At 45.8% G+C, this 12,650-nt stretch overlaps 2 protein-coding genes and 2 long non-coding RNA genes across 5 annotated transcripts in view; all 4 read left to right on the top strand.

Moving 5' to 3' along the window:
* Window positions 1-1,248, top strand: part of LOC144000415 (uncharacterized) — a 132,609-nt gene extending 131,361 nt beyond the window's left edge. The window contains exon 5 of the transcript XR_013278228.1: window positions 946-1,248. The gene's annotated coding sequence lies outside the window, so the exon portion shown is untranslated. The remainder of the gene's footprint in view (window positions 1-945) is intronic.
* LOC144000414 (uncharacterized) overlaps window positions 1-12,650 on the top strand; it is a 136,709-nt gene that overhangs the window by 42,791 nt on the left and 81,268 nt on the right. Inside the window, exon 4 of one of the 2 annotated variants that reach the window (XM_077494224.1) lies at window positions 406-939. The exons of the other annotated variant lie outside the window; for it this stretch is intronic. Within the exon in view, the coding sequence (XP_077350350.1) occupies window positions 406-800 (395 nt within the window). The 3' untranslated portion in view covers window positions 801-939. Of the gene's footprint in view, window positions 1-405; window positions 940-12,650 lie in introns of those variants that run through there. 2 annotated transcript variants of the gene reach the window in all.
* On the top strand, window positions 2,602-4,884 carry LOC144000413 (uncharacterized). Its single transcript, XR_013278227.1, has 2 exons — window positions 2,602-4,307; window positions 4,770-4,884. It is a non-coding gene; the product is annotated as an uncharacterized LOC144000413 (long non-coding RNA).
* LOC144000412 (uncharacterized) lies at window positions 7,176-11,061 on the top strand. Its single transcript, XR_013278226.1, has 2 exons — window positions 7,176-8,051; window positions 8,102-11,061. It is a non-coding gene; the product is annotated as an uncharacterized LOC144000412 (long non-coding RNA).

The raw sequence follows: 12,650 nt of genomic DNA, 5'->3' as shown, positions 1-12,650 counted from the left end.
CATTGCTGGGCATTGGTGAGGCTGCATTGCTAGGCACTGGTGAGGCTGCATTGCTGGGCACTGGTGAGGCTGCATTGCTGGTCACAGGTAAGACTGCATTGCTGGTCACTGGTAAGACTGCATTGCTGGACACTGGTATGACTGCATTGCTGGACACTGATCAGGCTGCATTGCTGGGCACAGATAAGGCCGCATTGATTGGCACTGGTAAAGCTGCAGTTGTTGGGCACTGATAATAGCTTAATAACATTCTATGTTGCCCTCATGTGCACATAACAAATGTAATGTAACAGGGGCCCAATAATACACAACCACCCCTAGGCACAGGCCTGCCATGCCTAATTAGAAATGTTCCTTTGGCTACCGAGATTTCTTTGAGATGCTCACAGTGTTCCTCTTCTTCAGGTATCGTTCCCATCGTTGTTCTTACCTTCAAAACTGAAGCAGATTACCTGGAAATCGAGAAAATCTTTAGAATTTTGGGTGCGGAGACGGTGATCGCCATTGAGAATTACACAAAGATGAGCAACAAAAAGACTCCGGAAAGAACCACCGACATCCTGAAAGTGATAGACAGCGCCTTGAGGAACGTCAAGTTCCGCCTGGAACAGCCAAGAAACCAGAAAAGAGAACGGATAGAGAGGAAGAAATGTATAAACAACTACATCCATCAGATCCAAGTTCAGCAAGAGATCAAAAAACATGAGATAGAAAGATTAGAGAGAGAAAAACATGAGAGAGAAAGAAGGAAGAAATCAGTTTTTAAAGTGTGGGGGAGAAGTGCTTGTGGAATTTTTTAAAATGCCGGCCTTATGTTTACATTATGAGTTAAAGGAATGTTTGAAAATTTCTCCATCTTTAAAACAAAAAACAATCTTCAGATAAAAAGTTCAGGCACTTAGGGGTGTTTATACCTGCATCGGCTTTAAAAAGTGTCCCAATAAGGTTGGATTCCAATCCGTTCTGACAAGCAAAGCTCCGACACTTCTTCATAGTGTTAAAGTTCTCCTGTGCCTTCCTGCCTCTAAAGCCGCGTACACACGTAGCCGTCTGTCCGACGTACTTAGTCTGGCGGACTTCCCGCCAGACTGTCCGTCGGACTTTCCGAACGGGCTACTTGCCCACACACGGCACTTTTTCAGCAGACTAATACGGCGTACTAAGTCCGCCGTACTATCCACCCTACTTTTGAAATGAATGGACTCGCCCACACACGCGGAGGAAAGTCCGCTCCTGAGCCGTACCAGGCCGCGTGCCCTCAACATGGGGGGTGCCTTGGGGAAGGGGGGCCACGCGGCCCCCCACCCCAAAGCACCTTTTCCCCATGTTGATGAGGACAATGGTCTCTTCCCGACAACCCTGGCCGTTGGTTGTCTGGGTCTGCGGGTGGGGGGCTTATTGGAATCCGGGAGCCCCTTTAATAAGGGGGCCCCCGGATACCGGCCCCCCACCCTATGTGAATGAGTATGGGGTACAATGTACCCCTACCCATTCACCTGTAAAATAAAGTACAAAAAAAACACAACACACAAGATAAAATAATTTATTGCACAGCTCCGGGGGGGGTCTTCCGTCTTCGGGAGTCTTCTCGCCGGACTCCTCCGCTATCTTCTTGTAGCTCTTTTACTAGCGGAGGAGCCCGGCATTCTTCTTCGTCGCCGCGGCCTCTTCTTCCGACTTCGGGGGTCTTGTCCCCCTCTTCGGTTCTTCTGCCGGGCTACCGCGCCTTCTTATAGCTCTTTTACAGGCGGTGGCCCGGTCTTCTGTCGCCGCCGAGATGTTGACTCGACATTCTCTCCGGCCGCAATGCCAGGGACGCGCTGCGCTGCGACTTATATAGGGACAAGGGGCGGTGTCACATGGGTTGATGTCACATGGGTTGGTGTCACATGGTGACCCCGCCCCCTTACAATGTCACAGTCCCGGAGGATGCTGGGACTGTCGCCATATGACATCAACCCATGTGACCAACCCATGTGACATCAACCCATGTGACACCGCCCCTTGTACCTATATAAGTCGCAGCGCAGCGCGTCCCTGGCATTGCGGCTGGAGGGAACGTCGAGTCAACATCTCCAGGAGAAGAAGATGAAGAAGAAGAAGAACGGAAGGCGGCGGCGGCGGTGGCGACAGAAGACCGAAGAGGGGGACAAGACCCCCGAAGTCGGAAGAAGAGGCCACGGCGACGAAGAATGCCGGGCTCCTCCGCTAGTAAAAGAGCTACAAGAAGATAGCGGAGGAGTCCGGCGAGAAGACCCCCGAAGACGGAAGACCCCCGGAGCTGTGCAATAAATTATTTTATCTTGTGTGTTGTGTTTTTTTTTGTACTTTATTTTACAGGTGAATTGGTAGGGGTACATTGTACCCCATACTCATTAACATAGGGTGGGGGGCCGGTATCCGGGGGCCCCCTTATTAAAGGGGGCTCCCGTATTCCGATAAGCCCCCCGCCCGCAGACCCCGACAACCAACAGCCAGGGTTGTCGGGAAGAGGCCCTTGTCCTCATCAACATGGGGACAAGGTTTTTTGGGGTGGGGGGGCCGCGCGGCCCCCCCTTCCCCAAGGCACCCCCCATGTTGAGGGCACACGGCCTGGTACGGCTCAGGAGGGGGGGCCCTCGCTCGCCCCTCCTTTCCTCGCCGGCCGGTTAGCGTGCTCGGACAAGGATCTGTTGTGGACTTTGGGGGGACCCCCACGCCGATTTTTTCTGGCGTTGGGGTTCCCCTTTAAGTCCATACCATGCGGCGGGGCCAGCGACGTCTCCTTCGCGGGCCCCGCCTACCTGGAGCCCCGCTTGAAATGAGCGGACTTTTCTCCGGGCGGGAAAAGTCCATTCATTTCAAAAGTACGGCGGACTGGCATACACACGGCCGGATTGTCCGCCGAAATGCGAGTCCGGCGGGAAGATTGGAGTGTAACTACATTCTAAGTCCGCCGTACTTTCGGGTCAAAAAAGTATGCCGGAGGCTACACGCGGGGGGATTGTTTGGCGGACTTGAGTTTGCCGGACTTTTCCACCCGCTTGTTTGATCGTGTGTACGCGGCATTATGCCCCGTACACACGAGCGGATTTTCCGTCAGAAAAAATTTGGTTTTTCCGACAGAATTCCGCTCAAGCTTGTCTTGCATACACACGGGTCACACAAAAGTTCTCCGAACTTTCGACCGTTAAGAATGCGGTGATGTACAACACCACGACGAGCCAAGAAAATTAAGTTCAATACTTCAGAGCATGCGTCGAATTGTTTCCGAGCATGCGTCGGAATTTGTAGAGACGATCGGAATTTCCGTTCCCAACTTTTTCCAACCGAAAAATGAAGAACCTGCTCTCAATCTTTGGCTGGCGGGAATTCCGCCAGCAAAAGTCTGATGGAGCGTACACACACGGTCGGAATTTCCGACCAAAAGCTCTCATCTGACTTTTTGCTGGTGGAATTTCCGATCGTGTGTCCACGGAATTACACATTTGTATTAGTCATTTTTGTAGCCCATCAAAATCATTGGCCAATAAAATGTGGGGAAAGATCCTCTAGACGTGTCACTGCTTTGTCTACCAGAACGGCCTGGGATTGGCCACATCTGCAGGCTTTTTTAGATATTTTAAATGTTTTTGTTTTTGGCTCATCAACATATCTGTCTTAGGCCACCCCTCCAATTCATTTGGTGGAGGGGGGGGGGGGGGGTTATGGTGTGGGGATATATATATATATCTCTCAGTAGAAAAAGAGTGTTCTAAAGTGCGCCCCAGTTGAACACCACCCTCCGCCTTATTGGTCTAATCCCCATGGGTTAAATGTATTAAAAATAGATATATACAATAAAGGAATTAGTAACTATATCTATAAGCAGCTACTTTAAAACATAATACATATATATATATATATATATATATATATATATATATATATATATATAGTAATATATATATATAAAAACAACATATATATATATATATATATATATATATATATTGTTAGAGAAATTAAGGATTATACCTTTAAATGTCAGATATGAATATGCATAGAAATATAGCTTTATCTTCATTAAGTTTAAAATGCTTAGAAATATGTTTTATATAACCCTATTATACCTCAATATGCTGAATAATCATATAACTGTGAAAATGCTGCATTAGCAGAAATTGAAAAACATAGCTCACAACAATGAAATGTTTAGAATCTCATGTATAAAACATCCTGCGGCAGAGTGTTGCCTGTAAAACGGACATTCCCTCCTTCCTGCTTTACGTTGAAATAAAGGTTGCAATTATACAAGACATTACAAGCAGGAAGAGGGAAGGTTTAAAGTGGTTGTAAACCCTTACAAACCACTTTGACCTACAGGTAAGCCTAGATTAAGGCTTACCTGTAGGTCCAAGCAATATCTCCTAAACCTATACGGTTTAGGAGATATTTGCCTGAAGACAGGCACCGCTGTCTACGGCGCATGCGCCGTAGACAGCGGCGCGCAGGTGCACTGAACGCGGCAGTTCCAAACATGGAGCTGCCGCATTTGTCGACTCCCGTGCGCATGCGCGGGAGTGACGTCATCGCGGCTTCGCCGAATGACAGCGGCGGAGCTGCGAGACGCCACAAGCAAGATGGATGCGGCGGACTGCAGGGGACAGCGCGACTTCGCTGGCTCCTGTGTCAGGTAAGTGACACATAATGGGCTACTATGCGATGCGATGCGATGCGATGCATAGTAGTCCATTATGCTTTACCTTTGCAAGGAAAAAAAGAGGAAGTAAACTCATCAGACCTTTAAGAGTGATAAAAAGGAGCATGCAATCCTATGACAGGCAGAAATGGATTTTTGAAGCCTGAACGTACATGTAACCATTTCTCTTGCATATGCATTAAATGTCTTAACTTGAATCGAGAGACGGTCTGAGAGTACAAATTATTCTCCAACATATATATATATATATATATATATATAAAGATTTGCACTGAATGTCCTCTTTAAAGTATTGTAGCAGCGCTTCCCAGTGAGAGGAGATGACATCAACAGTTCATAAAAACAAGTCAATCAGATGGCAGAGTAAAGCTGTTAGAAGGTCCTTATTGTGATATGTAGAAAACTTACACCAAACCACATGCGGCTTAAGACTCCCCTATGGGGATGCACTCACCAAAAGCCAAGTATTAAAGTGGTTGTAAACCCTTATAAACCACTTTGACCTACAGGTAAGCCTAGATTAAGGCTTACCTGTAGGTCCAAGAAATATCTCCTAAACCTATATGGTTTAGGAGATATTTGCCCGAAAACAGGCACCGCTGTCTACAGCGCGCAGGCGCACTGAGCGCGGCATTCTCAACGACGGAGCTGCCGCGCGTGTTGGCTCCCGTGCGCATGCGCAGGAGTGACGTCATCGTGGCTTCGCCGAATGACAGCGGCGGAGCTGCGAGACCCCACCAAGAAGATGGATGCGGCGGACTACAGGGGACAGCGGCGACTTCGCTGGCTCCTGTGTCAGGTAAGTGACACATAATGGACTACTACGATGCATAGTAGTCCATTATGCTTTACCTTTGCAGGGAATGAAAGAGGAAGTAAACTCATCAGGGTTTACTTCCTCTTTAATGCGCCTTCATCAAAATCACTCATCTGCTCATCCTTCCTCATCCACTAGATGTCAGTATTAATTTGTTCAGGGCTCCCATATAGCATGTGAAAACAATGAAGATGATACCATAGAGCAGGGATATGCAATTAGCTCACCTCCAGCTGTTGCAGAACTGCAAGTCCCATGAGGCATAGCAAGACTCTGAGAGCCACAAGCATGACAGCTAGGCTTGTGCAATTCGTTTCGTAACGAATCGAAATTCGGCCGAATTTTGCATCTTTCAGACATTCGGATGCATCCGAATGTCCAAATAAAAAAATAACAAGTTACAACGAATACGAAAGAAATATAACGAATGAATTTGAATGAATTCGACATGATTCGAAATTATTTCAACTGCATTCGACATTATTTCAACCACATTCGAAAATATTTTGTGACCCGAATTTAGGGCCATGTATCTCGGGGTCACTTGGTGCTAGACACTTCAATTTGGATATGTTGTAGTGCTAGTACTATTGTGTTTGCATACCAAATTTGGGGTTTCTAGCTATAAGTGACCCCGAGATATGTGGCCCCAAAATCGGGTCGCAAAATGTTATTAGTTATTAGAGCAGAGAATGACATTTTGCGACTCGATTTTGGGGCCACATATCTCGGGGTCACTTATAGCTAAAAACCCCAAATTTGGTATGCAAACACAATAGTAATAGCACTACAACATATCCAAATGTGGAGTTTTTAGCACCAAGTGACCCCGAGATACATGTGTATCGTGTTGAAATAATTTCAAATCGGGTAGAAATATTTTCGAATTTGGTTGAAATATTTTCGAATGTGGGCGATTTTTCGAATTCGGTAGAAAACTAAACGAAATCCGAAAACGAATTTAAGGAAGTTAACAAATATAACTAAACGAAATTAATGAATTAACAAATTAAAACGAAACGAAACTAAACAAATTTTTTCCTTTTGCACATGTCTAATGACAGCCAGAGGCACGATGGGACTTGTAGTTTTGCAACAGCTGGAGGCCCGGTAATTGCATATCCCTGCCATAGTGTAACCTGATTGCACAATTTTATTAAATAACAGCCCCCCAAAATATATTAAGCGTACCAGATAAACAATCTTTAGAGCATAAAATTAACGTGCACTGTGCCTGTTTGGTGAGTCCCAGTCGTCGGAAGGAGACAGAGCGTTCGCTCTGTACACCAGCGAGCGACTTCCTGCTTGTTCAGCCTGTGGAGCGCAAAGTTGAGGCGTAGACGCCACGGCGCTGATGCGTTTCGTCATTTCCTAACTTCGTCTGAGGGCGGGACCTACCTACCGGAAGGAGCTATTTATATGCACTCCTTGGTATTTCAACCAATCCGGCACACACTTTCCCAGACAGACAGTCATAGTGCCCTATCCCGAATGCTGTTGATCGATCTACGGCCGTCGAAAGTGTTTACATTTAAAACAATATACAGGCATACCCCACTCTTAAGTACACAATGGGGGTTTATTTACTAAAGCTGGAAAGTGATAAATCAGGCTCACTTCTGTATAGAACCCAATGTGCTTCCAACCCCAGCTTGTCCAATTAAGCTTTGGTAATAAAACCTGGAAGCTCATTGGTTTCTATGCAGAAGTGAGTCTGATTTTGTACTTTCCAGCTTTAGTAAATAAACCCCATTGTGTACTTAAAAGTGGGATATGCCTGTAAAACAATGATGCAGTCATTAATAATTACATTGCATTGGGCAGCACTGGGTAAAAAAAAAAAAAAACCCTGAAAGTCACTCAACGTTAAAACTTAAATCAATCTCAGAAAATTTCATATGGCTAGTTGGCTTAGTATTACAAATCTACTGGTGGAAAAAAAAAACATAATGTAATACAATATTTAAAATACGAGATATTAAAACCATAAATATTCCTGTATATAAAAATCATTTTAAATGACTCTACATATGGCAATCTATCTCATATGTTATGTAATGAGCTTCAATAGACAATATTGCATGTACCAATGAATTCATCGTACATAGCGAACCACACATCTATATGTGTGTGAATGGGGCTGGATATTAAACCTTTCCCTGCTTTAAAGTTTGATATCTTTTCACTTAGAAAAGATACATCGCCTTTCCAACACCGGCCAAGTTTTCTTCTTAATCATTTAGAAGAACACGTTTCCCGATAGACATCGGACAACGATTTTACCATGTATGAATATTGTCTATCTTTTAAAAAAAAGGGGGGGTAAATTATATCAATTTTTTCCGCGGGTCTATTATTTCACCTGAGGATACATGTATATGTATGTGTACTCTAACGTGCTAAAATAGTGGGCATCTAATGAGGTGCTATACAACTAATTATGCCATAATAAAACCATCTTGTGGGAATAATGTAGCTCCCTCGCATACCCCACTAAGATGAATGAACCCCAGTCATCCGTCTATGTACAAAATGATGATAAATATTACTAAGGTCAGATGTAATAAATATTACTAAGGTCAGATGTAATAAATATTACTAAGGTCAGATGTAATAAATATTACTATGGTCAGATGTAATAAATAATACTAGAAAAGAACACACGGCCACAAAGGGATTGGAGGGTGCTGCTCACCCCACACGAATGAAAAAAATGGAACAAGTTCCCCCCACAATCGGGGTTTTTAGGCAGCAAAAAACAATAATAAATGCATATCAGGGTAACATGAGAAATATTTTAATATTTATTACCATGAAAAAATAGCAACATGGCACAGAGGTAAAAACATAAGCTCCACCTGAACAGTTATAAGAGACTCCTATATAAAGAGTACAATAATAACAATGGATGTGCACAAGCAGACACAACTATAAATGACACTGTACAATATAACAACAGTAGAGGTATAGTCCTAACGCGTTTCAACCCAATCAAGGGGTCTTCTTCAGAGAAATGGTCTGTTATAAAACAAAGATGCAATAAATAAATACACCAAATATTAAGTATACTGGGAATACCTTGTATTTTTTAGTATAATTTACCCAGTCCAGTCCGGTACAGTCCAAGGAGATAAAATAAATAAAGTGCTTTTAGTGTATTTCCCCCTCGGGGTGGTGACTCGATTTCCCTTCACGTATCAAGAGTGTTACCAGATCCAAAAATATCACCAAATGCCAGGAGGGAAAGGTCAAAGGTCCAGAGGCGTGGCTCAGGTGTAATAAATATTACCAAGGTCAGATGTAATAAATATTACTAAGGTCAGACCAGGAGGATCAATAAAAAGAGGATCAGGACCAGATCAATCCCATAGAGCAGTAAAAAGGATAAATAAAATAAAAATAAAAAGGGATCAATAAAAAAGATATCGATAAAAAAAGATCGATCAAAAAAGGGGATCAGTAAAAAGCGAGCGGGAGCGTAAGAAATGGCTTAGGTGTCGCTGATGAAGCAATTGGTGTCCAGCTCAATATTCAAGCCTCAGTACGTCCACCAAATAGATCCACGGGGTTTTGCGTTTTGACAACTCCCGGACCATATTCATCCCTCTCCAGTGTGGTTGTATTTGTTCTATCCCCAGAACTCGAGTGCTGTGGCATCCATATTGTGTTTTAATTTAACCACTTAAAGCGGGGTTCCACCCTAAAGTGGAACTTCCGCTCATCGGAACCCTCCCCCCCCTCCGGTGTCACAGTTGGCACCTTTCAGGGGGGGAGGGGGGTGCAGATACCTGTCAAAGACAGGTATTTACACCCACTTCCGGGCATAGACTCCCACGGGAGTCTATGCCTCTTCCTTTCCCTGCGTGCTGTCTGCTGGGACACACACGGGTCCCAGAGACAGCGCGGACAATTCCTATTGCACTGCGCGACTCGCGCATGCGCAGTAGGGAACCGGGAAGTGAAGCCGATTCGCTTCACTTCCTGATTCCTTCACCTAGAATGGTGGCGGCAGCAGCCGAGAGCCGAGCGATCGATCGGCCTCGGCTGCCGGCATCGCTGGACCCCGGGACAGGTGAGTGTCCATTTATTAAAAGTCAGCAGCTGCAGTATTTGTAGCTGCTGGCTTTTAATATTTTTTTCCACAGTGCAGTCCCACTTTAAGGACCGCCTCATGCCGATCTACGTCGGCAGAATGTCACGGCTGGGCACAATCACGTACCTGTACATGGCTCTTTAAGTGCCCAGTCGTGGGTCGGGAGCGTGGCGCCACGCTCCGTGACTGTACCTGCGGACCTGAATGCTGCTGGTAGCCCACGATCGGGTCACAGAGCTGAAGAACGAGGAGAGATCTGTGTAAACAAACCTCTCCCGGTGCTTCCCAGTGTGGCTGTCACCGATCGTCTCTTCCCTGTTATAGGTAAAGACGATCCGTGACGTCACAGGCCAGGCCACGCCTCCCTACAATAAAAAAAACACTTAACGTTATACATAACCACTCCCCGCCCCCTAGTGGTTAACTCCTTCACTGACAGTGTCATTTAGTATCATTTGTACATATTGTATTATGCATGCATGTGGTGACTTAAAGTGACACTAAATGATATCCTTATTCTCCTGAAATACATCCACTATGTCCTGTGTTTTCTGCCTCCTTGTAACATCCTCAGTGAGCTCCTGAACCTCTTCTTCTCCCCATCACATCTGTTTGTCTGGTGTGCAAGCAGTGCCCATTAGTTGGGGTCATGTGCACAGCCCTCTGGGGACTACCTATCCCAGTGATGGTGAACCTTGGCACCCCAGATGTTTTGGAACTACATTTCCCATGATTTTCAACTACACTGCAGAGTGCATGAGCATCATGGGAAATGTAGTTCCAAAACATCTGGGGTGCCAAGGTTCACCATCACTGATCTAACCCATATAGTGTTGCCACCTTTTTTGCAAGCCAAACCCAAATATTCTGCTGCCTAGGACACCTTTGGGTGACCAAAGGAGAGTAGTATTGTGGTGCACATAGTGTGCCGCAATGGACAGTGGGCGTGGCCAAATCACTCTTGTTGACATCATTGCCCTGCCCCCTTCCAGTGATGTGGAACCTGTCCCCAGACAGCCACCCACAGCTTCTGGGGAGCAACAGATTTGTGTGTGACTATCTTGGTTACTTGGTGTGCCACAGCCCAGTCTGAATAATGTGTCCAGGTTAAATTCCGCCTGAAACCCGGACACACGGTTCAAAACCCAGACTTTCCGGGTGAATCCCTGGACAGGTGGCAACCCTAATCCCATAGTCCATCTTCAAAGCAAGCAAGAGAGGGTGGCTACATTCCTACACAGAGTAGGACCATAGAGACCAAACAAAGATACCCTCCAACAGGACGCTAAATCACAGTGGCAAGAAAAATGTTGATTTGGAGGAAGCTGAGAGCAAAAGAAGGGAGTTTAGTGTCACTTTATTGAATATGAATATAACATACTTCCCTGATGTGTACTTTGTATCCTTTACACTGTATGAAATGTAAACTATGTATTCAAATATCAAATAAATACATTGAACCCTGATAGATATCATTTGTAGAGTTCTAATCTGTCATTATGCAGCCTCAGTGGTGGCTGGTGCTCAATGTAACTGTTAGTAATGCAGGGCTGTAAATAACCATTTATTTGGTGATTATGTATCGTTACTGCTAGGTAAAACTGTCCCCGTCAATTGCAGCCTCACTGTGCCCACTATGAGGGATTCCCACTATCCCTGTGCTGAGTTCCTGGGTCTGTACATCTGCTCCTGCAGCTCCCTGCCCCATTCCACGCCCCCACCTGCAAGAAGCACACCCCTTCTGGATTCGAGGGAGGGGGTATTCTTCTTGCAGATGGGGGGCATGGAAGGGGGTGGGGAGCTGCAGGAGCAGCGTTCAGAGCAGGAAGGGAGGATGAGGGTGATGGGCACTGGATGCCAAGAGAGGGGGTACACTTCCTGCAGGTGGGGGGGCATTTAAAGGGAAGGGGGTTAGGGAGCTGCAAGAATATTTTTCAGAGCAGGAGAAGGAGAGGAGGATGAGGTTGATGGGTACTGGATGCCAAGAAATGGGGGTATGCTTCTTGCAGGAGGGGGGCAGGATGATGGAAGGGGGGTGGGGAGCTACAGGAGCAGTGTTCAGAGAAGAAGGGGAGGATGAAGGTGATGGGCACTGAATGCCAAGAGAGGGGGTACGCTTCCTGCAGGTGGATTGCATGGAAGGGGAAGGGTGATGGTAAGCTGCAGGAGCAGTGCTCAGAGCAGAGGGGAGGGTGAGAGTGATGGGCACTGTATGCCAAGAGAGGTGGTATGCTTTTTGCAGGTGGGGGGCATGGAAGGGGGGTGGGGAGCTGCAGGAGCAGTGTTTAGAGCAGGAGGAGGATGAGGGTGATGAGCAATAGATGCCAAGAGAGGGTGTTTGATTCCTGCAGTTGGGAGGCATGGATGGGAAAAGGGGGTGGGGAGCTACAGGATCCGTGTTCAGAGCAGGAAGGGGGGATGAGGGTGATGGGCACTGGATGCCAAGAGAGGGGGTATGTTTCCTGCAGGTGGGGGAGGGGGGCTTGGAGTGTAAATGGAAGAAGTGTACACAGGCTGGTTGATGGAGGGGGTATTGACATTAAAGTTAAAGGAAGAGGCACAACCATGAAAGTGAGAATGGGGTTTGAGGGCATTCATTTTTATTGTGGGGGGGGGGGGAGAGAGAAAATGTGGGGTGAAAGATGGGTCTGTGGGTACAGTAGTGGTGATGAAGGTGTGTTGGTGAGAGATGGGGGATTCCATTTTTGTGCAGGCATGGCATGACTAATGTATAACATATGTGCATATGCTACCAACCTATACTCCAACTTACCCCATTTATGTAATAAATAAGTCCATACAACTTCTGGAGTAAAATAGGCCGTAACAGCCATTCATTTATTAACCAAACTGTATAAATATCCAAAAATAGATATCTCTTTAACCACTTGCTTACTGGGCACTTAAACCCCCCTCAGTCCCAGACCAATTTTCAGCTTTCAGCGCTGATGCACTTTGAATGACAATTGCGCGGGCATACAACACTGTACCCAAATGAAATTTTTATCATTTTTTTCCCACAAATAGAGCTTTCTTTTGGTGGTATTTAATTACAGCTC

Source organism: Lithobates pipiens, unplaced genomic scaffold (genome assembly GCF_037356315.1).
Source record: "Lithobates pipiens isolate NorthernLeopardFrog02 unplaced genomic scaffold, aLitPip1_a1.2 Scaffold_22, whole genome shotgun sequence".
Classification (NCBI taxonomy): Eukaryota; Metazoa; Chordata; class Amphibia; order Anura; family Ranidae; genus Lithobates; species Lithobates pipiens.
This window is presented reverse-complemented; position numbering and strand designations above follow the sequence as displayed.